General features: G+C 35.6%; 1 protein-coding gene across 3 annotated transcripts in view; it reads left to right on the forward strand.

The window, feature by feature from the left end:
* The window catches only part of COG5 (component of oligomeric golgi complex 5), a 334,355-nt gene that overhangs the window by 130,682 nt on the left and 181,702 nt on the right, over nucleotides 1-21,971 (forward strand). For all 3 annotated transcript variants that reach the window (XM_053897953.1, XM_053897952.1, XM_019451191.2), the window contains exon 7: nucleotides 12,754-12,884. In XM_053897953.1, the coding sequence (XP_053753928.1) occupies nucleotides 12,754-12,884 (131 nt within the window). The remainder of the gene's footprint in view (nucleotides 1-12,753; nucleotides 12,885-21,971) is intronic.

Here is a 21,971-nt window from a genome sequence, read left to right on the forward strand (position 1 = left end):
GTGGTGGTTTTGTTGTTGTTGGTTTGTTTTTAATATCCTTATTTTATCTAGTCCTTCTTCATTTGTTAAGGGAGGGATAGTGACACTTCTGCTTAGGTACCTAATGGAAGGTAGTCACTAACTAAAACACCTGACCTATCTTCCTGGAGGGCAACAAAGGAGGTTTTGTATAAATCCATGTTTTAGAAATTTGGGGGGAGGAGGGGGGGGGAAACAACAACTGTGCCCAGAGGAAAGATAGAAAATACACTGTTGGGTTTTTTTTTTTTGGCACTAGGCAAGTTTTTGTGCTAGCTGAAACAGATGAGTAACCCTTAGGAAAGAAAAACTAATCCTTTTTTTAAAATGAGGTTTTTCCCAATCTTACAATGAGAGCTGGGGGTGGGGGAGGGAAAAGGAAAAGTTTGATGCTAAATTTTCATAAAGCTTTGAGGAGCAAGAAAGATCAACATACCCTGAGAACTGCTTTGGACTGGAAATACAAAGATTCAGCCCAAAGAGCTCACTTAAACCTGATGATAGTCTGTGCATAATATTACCAATAAGATCAATTAAGGCTTGGTTAGAAAAGTACAAATTTTAACATTATTTTTATTATTTGTAATACTGAACTTAAGAGTATTTGTTTTTTAAGGCCCTTCTCTCTCCCTCCATGGAAAAAAAAAAAGGTTAGCAGTTAATACCCCATTTATAAAAATAGTAACTTAGTTGCATGTAGTTCTTGATTTTTTACAAAATATTGTTCATGCATATTATCTCATTTGATCCATACAAGCCTGCAAGATTTGTAACACAGGATTTTTCATCTTTACTCTAGGAGTCTTAGAGAGGTTAAGTGATTTTTCTCAGGTCATAGAATTGAATAAAGTTCAGGTGTTCTCATTCCTAGTTGATTGTTTCCTATCATACTCTTCCTTTGAAAGGATGTGCTTGCTGGGGCGCCTGGGTGACTCAGTCAGTTGAGTGTCCGACTTTGGCTCAGGTCTTAATTTCATGGTTCTTGATTTTGAGCCCTGCGTCAGGCTCTGTGCTGATGGCTCGGGGCCTGGAGTCTGCTTTGGATTCTGTGTCTCCCTCTCTCTCTGCTCCTCCCCTGCTCACACTCTGTCTCTCTCTCAAAAATAAAGATTAAAAAGAAAAATTGAAAGGATGTGCCTGCTATCTCTAATACTAGTAGAATATTGACTTTAATTAAAAGATTTTTATTTGACTTTATAAGTGTTCCCATGATCATGGATTATTTCATTTTACATAAAGATAAATTTAAAATATAACAGGGTCTAATTTTCAAACAATGGCTTAATTATTAATATTCTCATATAAACTTGTCTTTTAATATCCTTTGATTATTTACCAATTGAGAACTATAAATTCTTTATATTTTTCTTTTTTTTTTTTTTAACATTTATTTATTTTTGAGACAGAGAGAGACAGAGCATGAACGGGGGAGGGGCAGAGAGAGAGAGGGAGACACAGAATCGGAAGCAGGCTCCAGGGTCGGAGCCATCAGCCCAGAGCCCGACGCGGGGCTCAAACTCACGGACCGTGAGATCGTGACCTGAGCTGAATTCGGACGCTAAACCGACTGAGCCACCCAGGCGCCCCTAAATTCTTTATATTTTTAATGGTAACTTTTATGTGTTTGCTTTCAAATTTTTTTCTCCATTCTCTTTTTCTTTTGATTTTATTGTTTTTTATTAGGAAAATTGGAAATTGTATATATTAATAGTTGTGAAATTTCTTTAATGATTCATTTGGCTAATTTTTCCCATCGTTGAAATAAGTATTATATTTCGTTTAAAAATTTTTTTCTATGATGAGTTTATAATATTGAGAAGATTTTATTAGTTTTTCCTATTATATTACGGTTGTCATACACTAAAATTTTTTACATTTTACCCATGTTATTTCTGTATTCTTTTTTTTTAAGTTTTTATTTATTTATTTGTTTGTTTATTTATTTATTTATTTTGTGAGAGAGAGGGAGAGAACGAGTGGGGGAGGGGCAGAGTGAGAGGGAGCAAGAGAATTCCAAGCAGATTCTGCTCTGTCAGTGCAGAGCCTAATTTGGGACATGAACTCATGAACTGTGAGATCATGACCTGAGCTGAAATCAAGAGCTGGATGCTTAACAGACTGAGCCACCCAGGAGCCCCTTTATTCCTTATGTCATCATTTCTACTTTTGTACAAATACACATTACTTTGTTCTAATTTTGCTTTATAATTTTATTATGTTTTCATTTATATTATACATTACCAAAATTACTCTGCAATTATACAAAAACATTTTTCTTTAAAATATTTTTCCTAAAGGCATGTTTTGCCCTCAGATTCAACATAGCTGCTTAAATATGATTAAAATCTGTTGTATAGAAAAATAAAACACTTTTTATGTGTAGAGTAAGAACATGAAAATCAAAATTTGTATGTAGTTGTCTTTGCTGGAGTTTCGTTGGAATTTTTGATTTCTACTTTCTCTCTAGCTTTTTGTGTTTTGTAATGTTTCTTTAATGAAAAAAAATTTTTTTTAAATGAACAGAGAGGAGGCACCTGGCTGGCTCAGTCTATAGAGCATGTGACTCTTTTTTTTTTTTTAATGTTTTATTTCTTTTTGAGTGAGAGAGAGAGAGATAAAGAGTGTGTGCACACGCGCTCGAGTGAGAGAGGGGCAGAAAGAAAGTGAGACAGAGTCCCAAGCAGGCTCCAGGCTCCGAGCTGTCAGCACAGAGCCTGACACAGGGCTGGAACCCACAAACCGTGAGATCATGGCCTGAGCCAAAGCCTGACACTTAACCGACTGAGCCAACCCAGGCGCCCTTTAGAGCATGTAACTCTTGATCTCAGGGTTGTTAGTTCAAGCCCCATGTTCTACATAGAACTTACTTAGAAAAAAACAACCACCAAAAAAGAAAAAAGGAAAAAAAAAAACAAAACCCAGTCAACCAAACAAAATGAACAGAGATAGGGGTGAGAGAGTCTGTGTGTCTGGACTATCTCAGATTGGTTGCAAATAGCAAATAAAGATCCTGTGATAATATTATTGTCATTATTGATTTGAGTACCTTCAGTAATTAGAAGTCCAGATCTAATTGTTGATTGGGTAAATTAATTCTATCAGTACTGTAACCCTGCTGCATCCATGTTGTTTGGTGGTGTTTTATGGCTGTTGTTTGCATGGTTTTAATTTGAATTTGTTTGTTTAGCTCAGTATTCTCTAGTAATGGTGTTCTTTATGTAACATAAAATATGGTAGCAAAGAAGATTGATGTTCCATAATGAATTAAAGTGAGCCTTTGTGATAAACCCTTACCTTGATTTAAAAATAAAATATGACTTAATTTGATTTAAAGATACAGTTTTTATACAACGGATTTTAAAATGACAGCTTTCCTCTTCAGATTATTACTCACCAGTTTGCCAGATAATCCTTTATATATCACTGCTTTGCTTTTTGTAAAAGACACACTTTAGTCTGAAGTTTATAAATAATCAGGGCTATGTAGAAGAATCAAAAGTAGAACTTTTTAGATTGTATAATTGTATGATTGTATTCTGAAAATAGCCTTAAGAAGTAATATATAAATAACTAAAAATGAAATAATTAAACCGGGAAGATACTCGTAGCAAATATGATGGATAAACAGTGAATACTAATATATAATTAATACAGGGCAATATAAGAAAAAGATAAGGGAGTAAAATTATTTAGAGATTCTCAAAAAGAAATACAGCTAGTAAAAAAATAGTTATTTAGCTTCATCATTTAAAAATCCTATCAAACCATCCATAAGAACATACTTCTTCTAGCAGCATATAAAATGTTGAAAACAGAGATAATATCCAGTGCTATCTATGGTTAAGTGACTCTTGTAGGTTACTGAAAAAAAAAAAAATGTACAAAGTGGTAGAGTCATTTTGTAAACTAGTTTGATAATTTGTATCAATAATCTTAAAAGTATAACTTTGAGTCAATTCTTTCTTTATTTCCCAAGGGAATAATTCTAGATATTACAGATTTTATATGTATTTATGATAAATAATTACTCCATCCTAGGTAAATGGTTAAATAATTTTTGGTTCATTTATTTGGTGAAATATTGGTCAGGTATCAAAAATTGCTATTTATAAGGACTATAATAGGATGGGGTGAATGCTTATAACATTAAGTTAATAAAGAACACATGGTAAACAAGTGTTAATTACAAATAAAAATAAGAACTCATGGGCATATTAAAAAAGAAACAACTCATGGGCATATTAAAAAGGAGGATAAGGGGCGCCTGGTTGGCTCAGTCGGTTAAGCGTCCGACTTCAGCTCAGGTCACGATCTCACGGTCCGTGAGTTCGAGCCCCACGTCGGGCTCTGTGCTGACCACTCAGAGCCTGGAGCCTTCAGATTCTGTGTCTCCCTCTCTCTCTGCCCCTCCCCTGTTCATGCTCTGTCTCTCTCTGTCTCAAAAATAAATAAATGTTAAAAAAAAAAAATTAAAAAGGAGGATAAGATTTTAAAGGAATATAGTAGACTTTAATTTTCAATTTTAAACCCAACCAGGATTTTAAGTATTTTAGGAACATCTGAAGGTTGCTTGAAATTTCTCGGAGGCACATATCTGAATTGTGCTCTTTGCAAAGTTGGTGTGTAGGAGGGAGTCACTTGCATTGGTAAGTGACTATAGCCAGCTGCCCAGTTCCTGTATGTCAGTTTTTGCTTTTTTTTGCTGTTTCTCAGATAAACATCCAGGGGGAGGATGTATGCTATTTTGGTGCTACTTGAGAATTTGAAGATTCTTAAATTTCTCATACATGATCATGTATATTCCAATGATCCACTTGGCTCTTGTGGCCTCTATGTTGTGAGGTTATATAATTACCCACCTTTTGAAATGTTTTTCCAGTTTCCAAAAAATCTTTCATGAGCATATTTTTAAAAGGAAAATAAAAGACTTTATCCAGTTACCAGTTACTAATCCAAGCATTAAACTCTTCACATACAGTATCTTTTGTTTTTCTTACAGTGTCGCATCTTCTGTTAATCCCATCCAGACTTTGTCCTTTTTATCTCTAGAACTTCAGTTTTTTTATTACCTGATCCATGTCTTTACTAACATGTTCATTCTTTTCTCCTTTTGAACATATGAAATACAGTTATAACTGTTGTGATGTCCTTGTTTATAATACCGTAATCTGTGCCAGTGCTTCATACTTATTTAATATTTGATGGAAAAATATAAAAGGCAAAACCACATTTTTAATCTGTGTAGGCTACCAATGCTTCCCACCAAGTTTAAGAATTAGAATATTATAAGCATGTTGTATTCCCTGTCTCTCCTAACTTTTCTAAATGTTGTTAATGTTTGTATGTGTTCCTAAATCATATATTGCATAATCTTGCATGTCTTCATATAAATCACCTCTTGCTGTGTGTATTTTTCTAAAACTTCTTCTTCCTTAATAATATGTACTGATGTACACATCAATATTGATGTGTATACCCATCATTATTTATTTTTACTCCTCTACAGTAGTATTTTGAGTGAATGCTATGTTATACTTATCTCTTCTCCCGTTGATGGTCATTTTGGTTGTTGTCATCTTTGTTTTCTTTTTAACAATGCTGTTAGGAACGTTGTACAGGTCTTCCATTTGTACATACATAAGAATTTCTCTGGGTTATGTGCCTACAAACTATATATTTTGGTCATACAGTATTTGTATGGAATCTTATTAGATTATCCCATAAGCAGAATCATTGATTTAAAGGATAAGAATTCTGTTATTCTCTTAGGCTAGCCACCTTATTTTAATTCTTTAAATTATTTTTCTTTATTTCCCATTTACTCTTTAATTTAGTTTTATTTGTTATGAAAATTATACGTGCATAACGTACTCAGATAGTTGTACAAGATTTGTTATTAAAATGCAGCAATCCGCTGCCCCATTTACTTTTCCCCAGAGACAGCCATTCTAACATTTTTGCTGATTCCTTTGGTATTTACATCCATATCTCTAACTAATCTGCCCATATTTCTACTGGTTAATTTGTTAAAAGCTTCTTTGGCTTCCTACAAAGAAGCATGAAGATTTAGCCTCTTTCATTTCTCCTGATTTTGAGCACCATCCCAGCTTTACACATGAACTCTTCCCCCATCTCTTTTTTTCCAAATCAATAATTTAGTGCTAACATTGTTATGAATAGTAAATGCAGAACCGAATCATGTACCAAACTGTAATTACCCTTCTTTTTGTTTCTTTTAAACAAAGGAGGATGATGGTAGAGGAAGAGGCAGTAAGGATTTTGGAATCAATAAGGAGGATTTGTGTTGCAAAATAGAAAGAGAAATTGTTAGCTAACAGGAAGCCATAGATTCCGTGAGTGGGAGAGGAACATGAGAACATTTATTCTGCCAGCCATGGGTAGTACCGATTAGAACACTGAAAGCCTGTTAAAATGACAAGCATATAACTTAGTAACAAATAATTTTTATGCCACTGAGATATTGGGTTAATCTTAAAACCAAAGAAATAAAAAGAAATGGGCAGTCCCAGGAAATAATATACGAATCAGTCACTGAAATCAAGTGACTGCCTGGGGTCAAAGCATATGAAGGTTGTTCTAAAGTTTTAGTATTTTAGACCAGGACAATGATAGTAGGGGAAACTAGAATTTATTTTTTAGTACCTTAAGTATCAAAGAGTTGTGTACATTTGACAAAAAATTGTTTATGTTTATATTACCCATCCTCTTGCTATGTGTCAGGTGTTTTGGTTGAATTCCTTTTTCTCTAATATTAGGCTAAATTTATCTCAGTTTAATTAAACAAAGGATGAGCATTATCATTTCTTTTCTGTCAAAATTAGTCTAATTGTTTCCTCACATGTGAAGGGATGATAAATATGTTAAATTCAAATGATCACTTTAGTTTCCTCATACATATTTTCATGCATGAATTCCAATAGGTATCAGTATTAAGTGGCTAGAAAGAGAATTCTGGCTGTGTAGTCCACATTTATTAAGGTTCACTTGTTAAACTATTTAATGCTGGCATATTTCAAAATTTGGCATTTTAGCACCTTTTATATATTTTTAAAATTTTCCTCTTTTTATTAAACCAGAATATGAGTTTTTTTTTTTTTTTTTTAATGCTGTCATTGTTATAATCTGGCTTAATTTAATTCCATGAACAGTTAATTCTGATGTGATTTTTACATCTTTATCCTTTCAACGAGCAAATTCGAAGACTGTAGGAGGAATACTATATATCCTTTGAATGTAAGGTTTTCATTCTGAGGCTTCTGGGATTGTCCTGGATTGATCTAGTGAAAAGATTCAAGTCACACCTAGATTTGAATTGTTCTTTGCTGCCTAGTAGCCAGCTGAATTTCTTAATAATTTAATAATTTTAGCAAGGTTGTTTAGAATGTCACAAAAAATGTATGCATACATGAAAATAATAAAAAGACATTTTGTGTCCAATTTAATGCCCCCTACATATTATGTGTTGAAAAATTATAGTTATTTTTATTGGAATCATCTTCATCTTTTTGTCCTTGGCTCCAGTCCCTAGATGTGCTTTACAAAGAGCAGATGTAAAAAGATTTGAAACACTGATAGTGATTGTGTGCAACAGTTAATCAGGAGGGGAGAATTTAGTGTAATTTCTCTATTCTCCTGGGTAGGTGGATAGGGGGTGTTGCTACATTTTTTAACATGTTGTCTCCACCCCCCCCCATCACCCCAACCCCCGCCATTTGTACACTTACCTCTTTTGTGGAGTAATCGGTCAGGAAAATAATAGGGCTTTTGCTCCCTCCCAGCCAATAGAATCCTTTGTATTACAAATGTAGCATGTATTTTGGTTACTTTTTAGAACAGCTCTAAATGTAGTGTGGATAAGCAGGGGATGGGGCAGTGGGAGAGGGAGGTGGTTAGATAATGTGTTGTTTACCTTAAAAAGGTGTTGGAATTAATAATTTATATTCTTTATCCCCTACTAGATGGTAGACTTTGCAAAGATATACAGTGTATTTACTTTTTCTTTTTGTTCCCACAACACCTGGCATAATACATTTTATCTTTATCTTTCAGTGGTTATAACTTTGTGCTTTTTCTTCCTGTCATAGAGTTTGATACTTTGGGTCAGAATTTAGGTCTGATTCATTTCTGTGGTGTTTGTGACTAATAAATGTTGATACCCAAATAAATGGTTTGAATGAATGATTTGAATTGTCTCCAGAGTGACAGATCAGCATTCACAAGAATAAAGCACCGTTTGGTTTTGTCTCTAGAGACATGTAACTGGAAGGAACCTTAGGGTTTATGTAGTCTAGCTTTTCATTTTTCAAATAAAGTAACTGGTACCAAAGATTGCAAGACTTAGATTCAAAACCATATATGGCAGAAATAGAATTAGAATCCAGCTATATCTCTTACTCATAGTGTCCTTTCCTTTATTTATTTATTTATTTATTTATTTATTTATTTTTTTTCAGTGTATGAAATTTATTGTCAAATTGGTTTCCATACAACACCCAGTGCTCATCCCAAAAGGTGCCCTCCTCAATGCCCATCACCCACCCTCCCCACCCTCCCACCCCCCATCAACCCTTGGTTTGTTCTCAGTTTTTAAGAGTCTCTTATGCTTTGGCTCTCTCCCACTCTAACCTCTTTTTTTTTTTTTTTTTTTTTCTTTTTTCCTTCCCCTCCCCCATGGGTTTCTGTTAAGTTTCTCAGGATCCACATAAGAGTGAAAACGTAGGGTATCTGTCTTTCTCTGTATGGCTTATTTCACTTAGCATCACACTCTCCAGTTCCATCCATGTTGCTACAAAGGGCCATATTTCGTTCTTTCTCATTCCCATGTAGTACTCCATTGTGTATATAAACCACAATTTCTTTTTATTTATTTATTTTTTTTAAATTTATTTATTTTTATTTATTTTTTAATATATGAAATTTACTGTCAAATTGGTTTCCATACAACACCCAGTGCTCATCCCAAAAGGTGCCCTCCTCAATACCCATCACCCACCCTCCCCTCCCTCCCACCCCCCATCAACCCTCAGTTTGTTCTCAGTTTTTAACAGTCTCTTATGCTTTGGCTCTCTCCCACTCTAACCTCTTTTTTTTTTTTTTCCTTCCCCTCCCCCATGGGTTTCTGTTAAGTTTCTCAGGATCCACATAAGAGTGAAACCATATGGTATCTGTCTTTCTCTGTATGGCTTACTTCACTTAGCATCACACTCTCCAGTTCCATCCACGTTGCTACAAAAGGTCATATTTCATTTTTTCTCATTGCCACGTAGTATTCCGTTGTGTATATAAACCACAATTTCTTTATCCATTCATCAGTTGATGGACATTTAGGCTCTTTCCATAATTTGGCTATTGTCGAGAGTGCTGCTATAAACATTGGGGTACAAGTGCCCCTATGCATCAGTGCTCCTGTATCCCTTGGGTAAATTCCTAGCAGTGCTATTGCTGGGTCATAGGGTAGGTCTATTTTTAATTTTCTGAGGAACCTCCACACTGCTTTCCAGAGCGGCTGCACCAATTTGCATTCCCACCAACAGTGCAAGAGGGTTCCCGTTTCTCCACATCCTCGCCAGCATCTATAGTCTCCTGATTTGTTCATTTTGGCCACTCTGACTGGCATGAGGTGATATCTGAGTGTGGTTTTGATTTGTATTTCCCTGATAAGGAGCGACCTTGAGCATCTTTTCATGTGCCTGTTGGCCATCCGGATGTCTTCTTTAGAGAAGTGTCTATTCATGTTTTCTGCCCATTTCTTCACTGGGTTATTTGTTTTTTGGGTGTGGAGTTTGGTGAGCTCTTTATAGATTTTGGATACTAGCCCTTTGTCTGATATGTCATTTGCAAATATCTTTTCCCATTCCGTTGGTTGCCTTTTAGTTTTGTTGGTTGTTTCCTTTGCTGTGCAGAAGCTTTTTATCTTCATGAGGTCCCAGTAGTTCATTTTTGCTTTTAATTCCCTTGCCTTTGGGGATGTGTCGAGTAAGAAATTGCTACGGCTGAGGTCAGAGAGGTCTTTTCTTGCTTTCTCCTCTAGGGTTTTGATGGTTTCCTGTCTCACATTCAGGTTCTTTATCCATTTTGAGTTTATTTTTGTGAATGGTGTGAGAAAGTGGTCTAGTTTCACTCTTCTGCATGTTGCTGTCCAGTTCTCCCAGCACCATTTGTTAAAGAGACTGTCTTTTTTCCATTGGATGTTCTTTCCTGCTTTGTCAAAGATGAGTTGGCCATACGTTTGTGGGTCTAGTTCTGGGGTTTCTATTCTATTCCATTGGTCTATGTGTCTGTTTTTGTGCCATCCTTTTTTTTTTTAAACTTAATTATGATATTTTTCTTCCCTAGATAACAGAAAAAAAGCACACTGATAACCAGCTTGAAAAGAAAATAATACTTATATTCTATTGTTTGTATGTCTGTAGATTTTTAATTGACTTTTTCATGTTTTTAATGTTTGTTTATTTTTGAGAGAGAGAGAGAGAATATGAGACAGTGAGCATGAGTGGGGAGGGGCAGAGAGAGAGAGGGAGAGAGAGAATCCCAAGTAGGCTCTGTGCTTAAAACACAGACATGAGGCTTGATCCTATCAACTGTAAGATCATGACCTGAGCGAGATCATGACCTGAGCCAAACTCATGACCTTGAGTTAGACATTAAATAGACTGAGCCGCTTAGGTGCCCCTCTATGTCTGTAGTTTGATTGTGTATTGTCTAGTAAGAATTTTTAGGGTAAACATAGCATTTCCTCGTTGATCATTATCATGACTGGGGTCAAATAGAGTTTCCTCAAAATTCTCTGAAAATTTTTAAAAATAAAAAATCAGAGTAGAAACATTTTATAATTATAATCCACCCTACATTTACACCTTAGATTGATATATAAAGTACTTTGGCATTTATTAGCTTATTTTGATTCTGATGATAGTCTTAAAAGTTATGTAGGGCATGACTTGTATATTGTTGGCATTTTACAGATGAAAAAATTGAGGCTCAATGAAGCTATGTCGTGTGACTGTGATCACCTAGTGAGTAAATTAGGAGTCAGATTCCTAAGCCCATAAATGTTTAAAGGTTTTTAAGACCCTATACACTGTGGTAAGCCAAAGTTTCTTTAGATATACACATTAAAAAAAAATGCTCATGGTTGAGGTCTGATTAGCAATAACCACTATTCAGCTGTCCTTTTATTTCATTTCCTTTTGTCATCTTGTGTAGAACTAACTGTATATACCGTGTTCAATCAGTAGATATTTGAGTGCTGCTAAGTGGTTAGTTAGCATTGTACTGGATGCTTTAATGTAATTTGTCCTAGGTGTACATATGACTCTAAGTGAAAAATGGTAGTTTGTAGGTGCTAGGAATATATTTTAATAAGACTTTAAAATTCAGTTCCAATTAAGAGTATTTAGTGAAAAACACATTTGATATTCTGTTGAGTAACTAGAAAACAAAGTAATACTCTATCTAAAGCAATTCAATTTTTTAGAAATAATTTATTTTGTTAAAATAGAAAATAGAGTTTTATGGGGTGCCTGGGTGGCTCAGTCAGTTAAGTGTCCGACTCTTGATGTCAGCTCAGGTCATGATCTCACTGTTCTTGAGACTGAGCGCCACATCTGCCTCCACACTGATAGCGCACAGCCTGCTTGAGATTCTCTCCCCCCCCTCTCTTCCCCTCCCCCATGCACGCACATGTGCACACTCTCAAAAATAAACTTAAAAAAATTGAAAATAGAGTTTTAGAACTGTGTCTAAGCTCCTTAATGAAATCTTGACCTTAAATTTTAGCACTTTAGTTACCTTAGATATGTCCAAGATTGAGTCAAAAAATAAAGGGCCCCTGGGTGGCTCAGTCGGTTAAGCGTCTGACTTTGGCACAGGTCATGATCTCATAGTTTACGAGTTTGAACCCCAAGTCGGGCACTGTGCTGACAGCTTGGAGCCTGGAGCCTGCTTCAGATTCTTTGGCGCCCCTCCCCCACTCGTGCTCACGCTGTCTCTCAAAAATAAATAAACGTTAAAAAAATTTAAAAAATATATAAATAATTTTCTCAAATTCTAAGTATGCAGAGACAACTATTATTAACATCTTGGTAGAGATCTTTTCATGCTTCTTGCTCTGTATATGTAATTCTATAAGTAGAATATAATTTTATAAATATAATATGTCTGATTCTATAAAGAGTTAATTGTGTAAATTTTTTTATTCAGTGATAGGAAAATACTTCAATGTAAGTTGCTATTAGGTCTGCGTAATCATATAAACCTGCAGCATTGTAAGCGCTGGTTTGCTAAATTATTTTTATGATTTATTAATTTTTCAAATGGTGGATATTTGTTTCAAATATTTTGTTACTATAGAAAAACATTTAAAGCTGTCTTACAGCTTGAGAAATTTCTAAGATTATCAGGATGTTTCTTTATAATTAAATTTGACACTAATTTTTATGTAATGTGTTGACATTATTTAGAATTTACTATAATCATAATTTCTACTCTTGCTTTACCAACTCATTCTTAACTTAGAACATTTTGCTTCAGAGTAAAGTTTTTTTATTTAAAAAATAGAAAATGTTTGGGTAACTGTATTTTTTTTTAAATATAGATTTTGAAAGTGAATAGTGTTCAGCAAATCTATAATATTTTGAAGAAGTGAGACATGATATTTCAATACCTTGATATTCAATATTGAAATACTTAGATGTGTGTGTATGTTTTTAATAGATTACCTTTCTCAAGGAATCGATCTTTCTGGAATAGAAGTAATAGAAAATGATCTACTTTTTATTGCAAGAGCTCGACTTGAAGTGGAAAATCAAGCTAAGCGCCTACTGGAACAGGGTGTGGAGACCCAGGTAATGAAAGTAATACCACTTTTTTAATGTGAAAAATATGTCATAGAATTGATGAAGATTTGATTTTGAGGTTAAAAAACTAATCTGTGTCCTCATCCCTGAGGAACTGTGTCTACAGCTTGCATTGGAGAATAGGGTCTAAAGTAAGTACAGGGAAAATGTATTTATTAATACCTATTTATTTCATTCTAAAAATAGACTAAGATTTCTGGTATGTAATATATATGAGATATAGTTTCTGTAATGTATATATGTAGATAGAGAGTTAATACCTGTTGAATATGCTTATTTTGTCTGAGGAACTGTTACGTAATTAAGCCTTTCAGCAACCCAGTAAGGTAGGTATTACTATTTCCATTTTACAAATGAGGAAACTGAGAGCTTAAATAATTTGTCCAAGATCACACAGCTAACACATGGTATTGTTTGGAACATAGACCACTCTAACCCCAGAACCTTGCACCATTAATAGTCAATGTGCTATAGTTAAGAAAAAAAAAAAAGTAATTTGACTTGAGATTTCTCCGAAGGTGTCATTTTCCTGATGCTTAATGTTCTGAAACCCAAAGGTATTGATGTAGTTGAATCAGCAAATTAGATGTAAATCTCATTCGTTCTACATTTGTATTGCATTGCACCCAGACGTTTTCTCCATTTGTATTGGATCCAAATACAATTATTAGTGTCTATTTTTTATTCACATCTTTTAAACCAGGAATTTGTTTTGTGCATTTATATTGTACAAAAATAATCTTATAAAGATTCTTTAAGTAGTCTCTAAGTCAGAAAGGTACTTATTTGACTTCTGATTCTTCATTTATAATTCAAAAAGCATAACTGAATGTCTGTTACCGTTATTAAATAAATTTTTTATTATCTGCATAATGAAAAGTGAACAAATGATCTGTACATACAGAATGAAATGCCACATACACATAAGGAGTGAAGTAGCACAGTGTGAACACATCTATGCAATACAGACCCAGGGCAAGAAGTAGGAAATTCCCTGTGCTCCTGGTCACTGCTCTCCTTTCCCAGAAGCCACCATGATTGCAGCTTCTAATACTGGAGCTTGGTTTTACCTCCTGTCAGTTGTTCTAACTTCAGATCTATGAAGATAACACAGTTCTACTATTAAAAAATAAGGTACTTGTGTACATCAAATTAGAGAAGATACCTTTTCAAAGAAATATTCAGGGAATTCCAAGTCAACTTTGATTTAAGGTGACTATTTGTATAGAAAATTGATGTCACCTGGCTCATTTAGTTGTGAGAAAGGTAGCAATTAACTTTTCAGAAAGTGCAGTATCACAAGCCTTTTGTATTCATCTAATGTCCATATTGTCACTACCTCAGAGATTTCAAGTTTTATATATAACTACTGTTTAAAATTTTTCCTGTGAAGTTCTATTGCTATATATGTATGTGTGTGTATATGCTTATATCTTTAATTTATGCAACCCTTAATATTTTATTATATTTCAGAGTTGTGGGAATGAAAGCAAAAATGGTTGAAAAGAAGCATTACTAAAGTTTGTTGAACAAAAATATTTTGCAGTAGGGGTGGGTGATTTTAACATGTTACAAAGGAATGGCTACTTAAAAAACAAACAAAATTAAACAAAGGAATGGCTACTTTTAAAGGTTTATTTTTTTAACATAAGCTCATATATTTTAAAAGCAGGAAAGTCTTTTCTGGGATAATTGTTCCTAATTAAACTTGATTTTAGATATGTTATTGTTTTGTGTACATTGTGCAGTTGTTGAATTTGACTTTCCATCAGTTTTTAAATCATATTAAAATTAAAGTAGAAGTGATAAAATTTTAGGAAATTAATATCCTTAAATGTTAGCAGTGTTATGTATTTGGATTGTACACAGTTAGTCAAAAGATGATTAAAGTAGATAGATAACTTGTTATTTAGCTAATGGCCTATGTCTAATCAATAAGATTAAGTTAGAAAGATAAGGAAGAAAAAAATACATAAAAATACTGTGTGTCTACACAAGTAGATGTGGAACGATCTGCGTGGATCTGAGGAGAACAGGGACCAGGGAGCTATAATTTTGTATGTCTCAGTGTGGTTTGGAGGGGGGCAGATTCTGCTCAATGGATGGGAATATCGTCTCCCTGTTAGGCTGTATGGATTATGTTAGCAGAGTTTGTCGTTTGCTGGTATCATCCAACTTGTTTGTCTTGTTTAGATTCCATAAGTATAAAGTAACTAACCTGAATATAATTGGGCTTCGTACATAATTTTCATAAAGGGAGAAAATGTACTGATCTGCCAGTAGTAACATTCTGGTTCACTTTGCAATTTATACAATATTTCTCATGTGTAAATTGACACTGGTGTTCATAACCTCATTTATTTTTGAATTCAGTCATGTGTGTGTGTCTCTCTCTCGGACCTGAGTCCTCTGGGTTATTTTTACAGTGTTAGCTTTCTGGCTTGGCAGAGCTCAGAAGATTAAACCCTCATCAATAATGATGCTACTGAGATAATGTTTCTTGGGAAGCAGGGTGTCTCAGTGGAAGGAGTTTGTTTGGAGCCCCCCCCCCTTTCCTTTTAGAAAGCAACAAGACAGAGGTATCATCCAGCTGTGTCAGCAGGCAGTTCAGGAATTCAGAAAGAAACTAACCTTTATTGAATGCATATTCTTTGCCAGGATTTGTGTTAGTCACTTTACATTTGTTATTTCAGTCACGGTAACAAATGTGTGAGGAAGATGCAATTATCCACTTTTGATAGTTAAGGAAACAAAGCCCTGGAAAGGTTAGGAAATTAGCTCAAGATTACACAGCTAGCAAGTGATAGAGACATAGTCTGGAATGCCTGCTTTCCACCTTGCTTTATTAAGAGCAAGCAGTTTATTCTAATTTTGTTAAATAATCGTATTTTAAATTATTTGACAATTTGTGAAGCAGTTTACATTGAAAAAGGAATTTTTATAGCCTGAAAATTTCTTTGGGAAGTCTCCATGTGATGACTAATTAAACCAGTTCTTCTGTATTCTTCAGAATTTTTATGTTTCTCTGGCCAACTTTATTTTCCTATTATCTGACATTAGTGTTTCAGGCCATCAGTCTTCCCCACCTCACCCCATTCTACAGTTTACCTTGAGCAGATGCCCTTAATTTCTACTTTGTACAGGCACCTTTTGCACCACCTGTGGTGTGGGTACTGTTTCTTAGGAACCTTATCTCCTCGTATTTCCAGCTCTCCTTTCTGTTTTTATCCTCTCCCTTGTGCTCTTTTCCTTGTCATCAGCATTTCAACACGAATGCTTGCTGCCAGTGTCCCCTGTGTTCTCTGCTCTTGAGGGTCACACACTTGCTTTTAGTCCTTCACGTGCTTGCCTGCCTGCCTGCCTTCTTTAGGGCTTTCATGTTCCTTTTATGCCTGGAATACTCCTTCCACTTCCCATTAAAACAGATGCTGCAGCTTATATCTATTTTATTCTCAAATCTTATTCTCCCATTTGTCAGACATCATTGAAATAGTTAAACATACCATTAATATTTATTGTAAATAGACTAAAAGAATGGCAGCATTTTAATTTGAAGTACTATTGCATTCATGAAATATTGCTCACTTACTGGTTTATAAGCTTATAACATAAACAGAGATTTTCAACAAATAAGGAACTTGAAAAATTACATGTCACCGATTGCATTTAATAATCAACTTCTGACATTGGGTTTCTCAAAAATGTTGGTGACATTTTTTTGAGTATGTAGTTGATGGCTACCATTTTCAGTCTCAGTTAATTGTAAAACTTAACTTTATTAAAAGAAAGAAAGTGCATTTTCTTTTCCAAAACCAAAATGTTCATAAAGATAGATAATTTTGCTTTGATCATTACTGTTTTTTCTAGTTAATTGCTTAAATGTGCTGTTTTCATTTGTAGATTTTAAATAGCTTTGTAGTATCATAAAGACTCTACTACAGTAGTTAAAAGTTTCTGTTTTTGAAGCTTAAACTAAATGGCTACTTAGATAATACTGAGAAACTGTTGTGTCTTCCTACATGAAAAATACGGAAGTAGACTGCCCTCACAAAAGCTGTATTATTTCTATATGGAAAAGATGCATAGTGGTATCACTACCATTTTCTTCACTAAAGGTTTGGAAGGATTGATGACTTGGTGTGCATCCTCTGGTGAAGCATACCATATCAGCACAATACAAAAAAATATTCTTTACTTCACGTGGCCGTCTTTGTCACAAGCGTGGTGCTACACATGGCCTCCATCTACAGCTCTTCGTTGACTCCTATTTCTCTCTCTTTGCTACTGATCCTTAGAATCTTTCACTGACAGAAGCCAGACAAAGAAAGAGAACCTTATGATATTTTCAGGATTGCAACAGATTCATTACCTCAAGCTGTAACTAGCTTTCAAAAATAGGTGACAGAGATTTTGATCTGGACGAGTTCCTGCATCACCATAGATACCAGGCCTCCACAGTGAAACGATGACATTTTAATTAGAAAGACGGCTTTAACTTGTGAATTAGAAGCTTTCTCAGTAAACAAGTGCAGGACTTTCTGAGGGTCTAGGATGGGGGAAGATGTACTTGCTTGTCTTTAAAAGTCATCAGGGAGAGGGTCTCTGTGATCTGTTCTTTCACAGCTCAGTACTTGGATATAATCTCCCTATGGTAATTGTTGTCAGTGCTAGGAAGAAAATGTCTGTGAACCTGCCTTTTCCCTGGGGCAGAAAACCTCCTTGATCCTTGATCAAGCCCAGGATTCTGGTGCTTACCAGTTGACAGCTAAAAGTAGATCACAACAGCATGATCTTGACAGACTTTCTAAGATGACAGTGTAGAATTAAAGTTGAGTAGATAAATGTCTACATAGCACACAGTAAGTGCTTATATTGTGAACTTTGTGCTTTTGTAAAAAGAATTTTGTAAAATTCTCCATGCTTCTAGCATAGAGAGGGTACCAATTCAAGTGCATTGTGTTCAAGATCTATAGAAGTTAAACATTTCCTAAGCTTCAAAAACACTGGCAAAGTTGAACAATGAAAACGTGACTCTTTTTGTAGCTAATTATGGTAGTTTAGTATGCAACACTTCTTTTGTGATCTTTTTCTTTTTTATGAGCCTGGCAAACACCAATAGTAGACTCAGTGTCAGTTAATTTGTCAAGCTGATATCTGCTTTCAGAGGTCTACTTTTCTTTCCTTGGCTGCTGGAAGTTTTCCTGGCTGGTCCCATGAATTGTAGGACAGATCTCACCTTTTGCATGTTTCGTCCCAATGTAGTTTTTGTTATTTTTCCATTTGCTAAGTATAGAGTGTCAATAATTTTTCAACTCTTGTTGAAGCATTATTTTATTTATTTTTAAAATTGAATTGACATACCATATCCTATTAATTTCATCTGTACATCATAGTGATTCAGTATTTTTAAATGTTATAAAATGGTCACCGTAAGTGTAGTTACTGTGACCATACAAAGTTATTACAGTGTTACTGACTACATTTCCTATGCTGTACATTACATCCCCATGACTTCATTATTTTATAACTGGGAGTTTATACTTCTTGATCTCCTTCACCTACTTGACCTGCCCCTCAATCCCTCTCTCATCTGGTAACCAACAGTTTGTTTCCTGCATCTGTAAAACTGTTTCTGTTTTGTTTTGTTTTTTTTAGGTTCCACATATAAGTGAAACCATGTGGTATTTGTTTTTCTGTTTCTGACATTTCACATAAGGTCCATCCATGTTGTAAAAAATGGCAAGAATGTTTTTTTTTTTAGCTTTTTATTTTATTTATTTTGTTAAAGTAAGCTCTATGCCCAATGTGGAGGTGGAACTCCTGACCCAAAGTGCTGTTCTGACTAAGCCAGTCATGCACCTCAGATTTCATTCTTTTTTATGGCTATTCCATCATATATATATACCACATCTTTTTAATGTGTTCCTCTCAGTGGACACTTAGATTCCTGTCGTATCTTGGCTGTTGCAAATAACGCTACAGTGAACATAAGGGTGCATATTTCTCTTCAAAGTATTTTTACAGTGGAGAACGGAGTCTGAAGTTTGAGGTCAGCACGTGGTGGTCCTCCTGCAAGTAAGCAGGGCAGAGACCTGGGAGTGGACCTTGAGGCTTGAGGATCCCTTGGGTTGCACAGGAGAAGCATTTCCCCTGCTTGGAGTGCATTTGGTAGAGGTGGTACAGCTCTCTGTGGGCAAAAGACCTGGTGAGCACCATCAAGCTACCACATTCACCAGTATGGGAACAAAGACACCTGCTAAGTACAGCAAACCCTGGTGTTGGTTGTGTGTTGCAATTCACCATAAACTCTGAACCGCTGCTGCTTTGCCGGCAGCATGAGTATTTCCTGGGACAAGCAGGCCCTGGCCACAGAGCTGCGACACTGTGGGTCTATATAGATGCCCAGAAGATCACTGTGGGTCTGCACTGCAGGGGTCTAAAGTATGGGGTTTTGAAACATAGCCGGACCTGAGATAAAATCCCAGAGAGAGGTGCCGCCTGGTAGACAGACAGCTCGGACACAGACAGAGAAGGCAGGGAGCTGTCAGAAACAGGAGACACCGGAGGGGTGACTTATTGCATGTCTGTGAGGGCGTGAACTTCCTGCTCTGGAGACGAGAGCAGGGTGAAGCCATTTTCACCATTAGCCCACCAACACTGATCAACCCCCACTAGGCTAAACAGCACCACCAAGTGGAGAATGGCGCTGTTACACCAGCCCCCACCCCTCGCCATGCCCTCCAGGCACATCTCCACTAGGGCAAGTCTGCCTTAGAATCTGAGCAGCAGGCCCCTCCCCCAGAAGACCAGCTGGAATCACTTCCAGGAGTTTAGTCCACTGGCCACAGACTGCTGCAAACTTTCAGCTCTAGGGGAAACTGGATCTAACTTCATTTAGGTTGTTTTGTTGTTGTTGTTGTTCATTTGTTCATTTTTGGTGTTGGCTTCTGTTTTTGTTGTTGTTCTTTTGTTCTTGGATACAGAAAAAGCAACTTATTTTATTTTTAAAAATTTTTTTTCTCTCTTCTTTTTCTCTTTTTGCTTTTTTCTATCACGCTTCTCTTGACAAGCAGACCAAAACACACCTAGGATCCACCTTCCTTTAATTGAATACAAAAATATTTTTTTTAAGTTTATTTATTTTGAGAGAGAGCGCAGTAGGGGAGGAGCAGAGAGAGATGGGGACAGAGAATCCAAAGCAGTCTTTGGTGCTGACAGCAGAGAGCCTGATGCAGGGCTTCAACTGATGAACCATGAAATCATGACATGAGCTGAAGTCAGATGCTTACCCCACTGAGCCACCCAGGTGCCTCAGTTTTTTTTTTTAATTTTAATTTTTATTTCATTCTATTATTATTGTTACTGCTTTTTCTTTTTCACTTAAAATGACAAGATGGAGAAATTCACCTCAAAGGAGAGAAAAGGAAGAAATGATGGCCAAGGATTTAATCAATGCAGATATAAGTGAGATGTCTGAACTAGAATTGAGAACAGTGATTATAAGAATACTAGCTGGGCTTGAAAAAAGCTTAGAAGACACCAGAGAATCCCTTTCTGTAGAGATAAAAGGACAAAAATCTAGTCAGGCTGAAATTAAAAATGCTTTAATTGAAATTCAAACCCAAATGGAGGCCATAAACACAAGGATGGATGAGGCAGAGGAAGAAATTAGCAATATAGAAGATACAATTATGGAGAATAATGAAGCTGAAAAGGAGGGAAACAAAATTCAGGGATCAGGAAGGAGGACTTAGGAAAGTCAGAGATTTATTAAAACATAATAACATTTGTATCATAGGAGTCCCAGAAGATGAAGATAGAGAAAAAGGGGCAGAAGGTTTATGTGAGCAAATTATAGCTGTAAACTTCCTTAATATGGGGAAGACACATCAAAATCTGGAAAGCACAGAGAACTCCCATTAAATTCAACAAAAGCTAGCCATCACCAAGACATATCATAGTCAAACTCACAAAATACACAGGCAAGGAAAAAGTCCTGAAAGCAAGGGAAAAAAAAAGTTCTTTTCTACAAGGGAAGACAAATCAAGTTTGCACCTGATTTGTCCACAGAAACTTGGCAGACCAGAAAGGAGTACCGAGATATATTCATCATGCTGAATAGGAAAAATATGCAGCCAAGATTACTGTATCCAGCAAGACTGTCATTCGAAATAGAAGGAGAGAGAAAGAGCTTCCCAGGCAAACAAAAACTAAAGAAGTTTCTGGCCACTAAACCAGCCCTACAAGAAATTTTAAGGGGTATTCTTTGAGAGGAGGGAAAAAAAACCCATAAGCAACAAAGGCTAGAAAGGACAAGAGACCATAACCAGAAACACCAACTCTACAGGTAACAGTGGCACTAAATTCGTATCTTTCAGTAATCACTCTGAATGTGAATGGACTAAATGCTCCAATCAAAAGACATGGGGTATCAGAATGGATGAAAAAAACAAGATCTACCTATATGCTGCCTAAAAGAGACTCATTTTTGACCTAAAGACACCTACAGATTAAAGTTGAAGGGATGGAGAACCATTTATCATGCTCAGGGACATCAAAGGAAAGCTGGAGTAGCCAGCCATACTTATATCAGACAAACTAGATTTGAAAACAGAATCTGTAATAAGAGATGAAGAAGGGCATTATATCATAATTGAGGGTTCTCTCCATCAAGAAGATCTAAAAATTGTAAATGTTTATGCTCCAACTTGGAAGTGCCCAAATATATATATATATCAATTAATAACAAACATAAGGAAACTCATTGATAATAATACAATAATAGTAGGGGATTTAACACCTCACTTAAAACAATGGACAGATCACTTAAGCTGAAAATCAACAAGGAAACAACAGCTTTGAATGACACACTAGACCAGATGGACTTAACAGTTATTTTCAGAACATTTCATCCTAAAGCAGAATACACATTCTTCTCAGGTGCACATGGAACATTCTCCAGAATAGATCATATTACTAGGTCACAAATCATCCCTCAGGTGGTACAAAAAGATCAAGATCATGTCATACATATTTTCACATCACAACGATTGAAGTCAACTGCAAGAAAAAAAA

Source organism: Panthera pardus, unplaced genomic scaffold, assembly GCF_024362965.1.
Source record: "Panthera pardus isolate Hobbes unplaced genomic scaffold, ASM2436296v1 HiC_scaffold_8, whole genome shotgun sequence".
NCBI classification, from domain to species: Eukaryota; Metazoa; Chordata; class Mammalia; order Carnivora; family Felidae; genus Panthera; species Panthera pardus.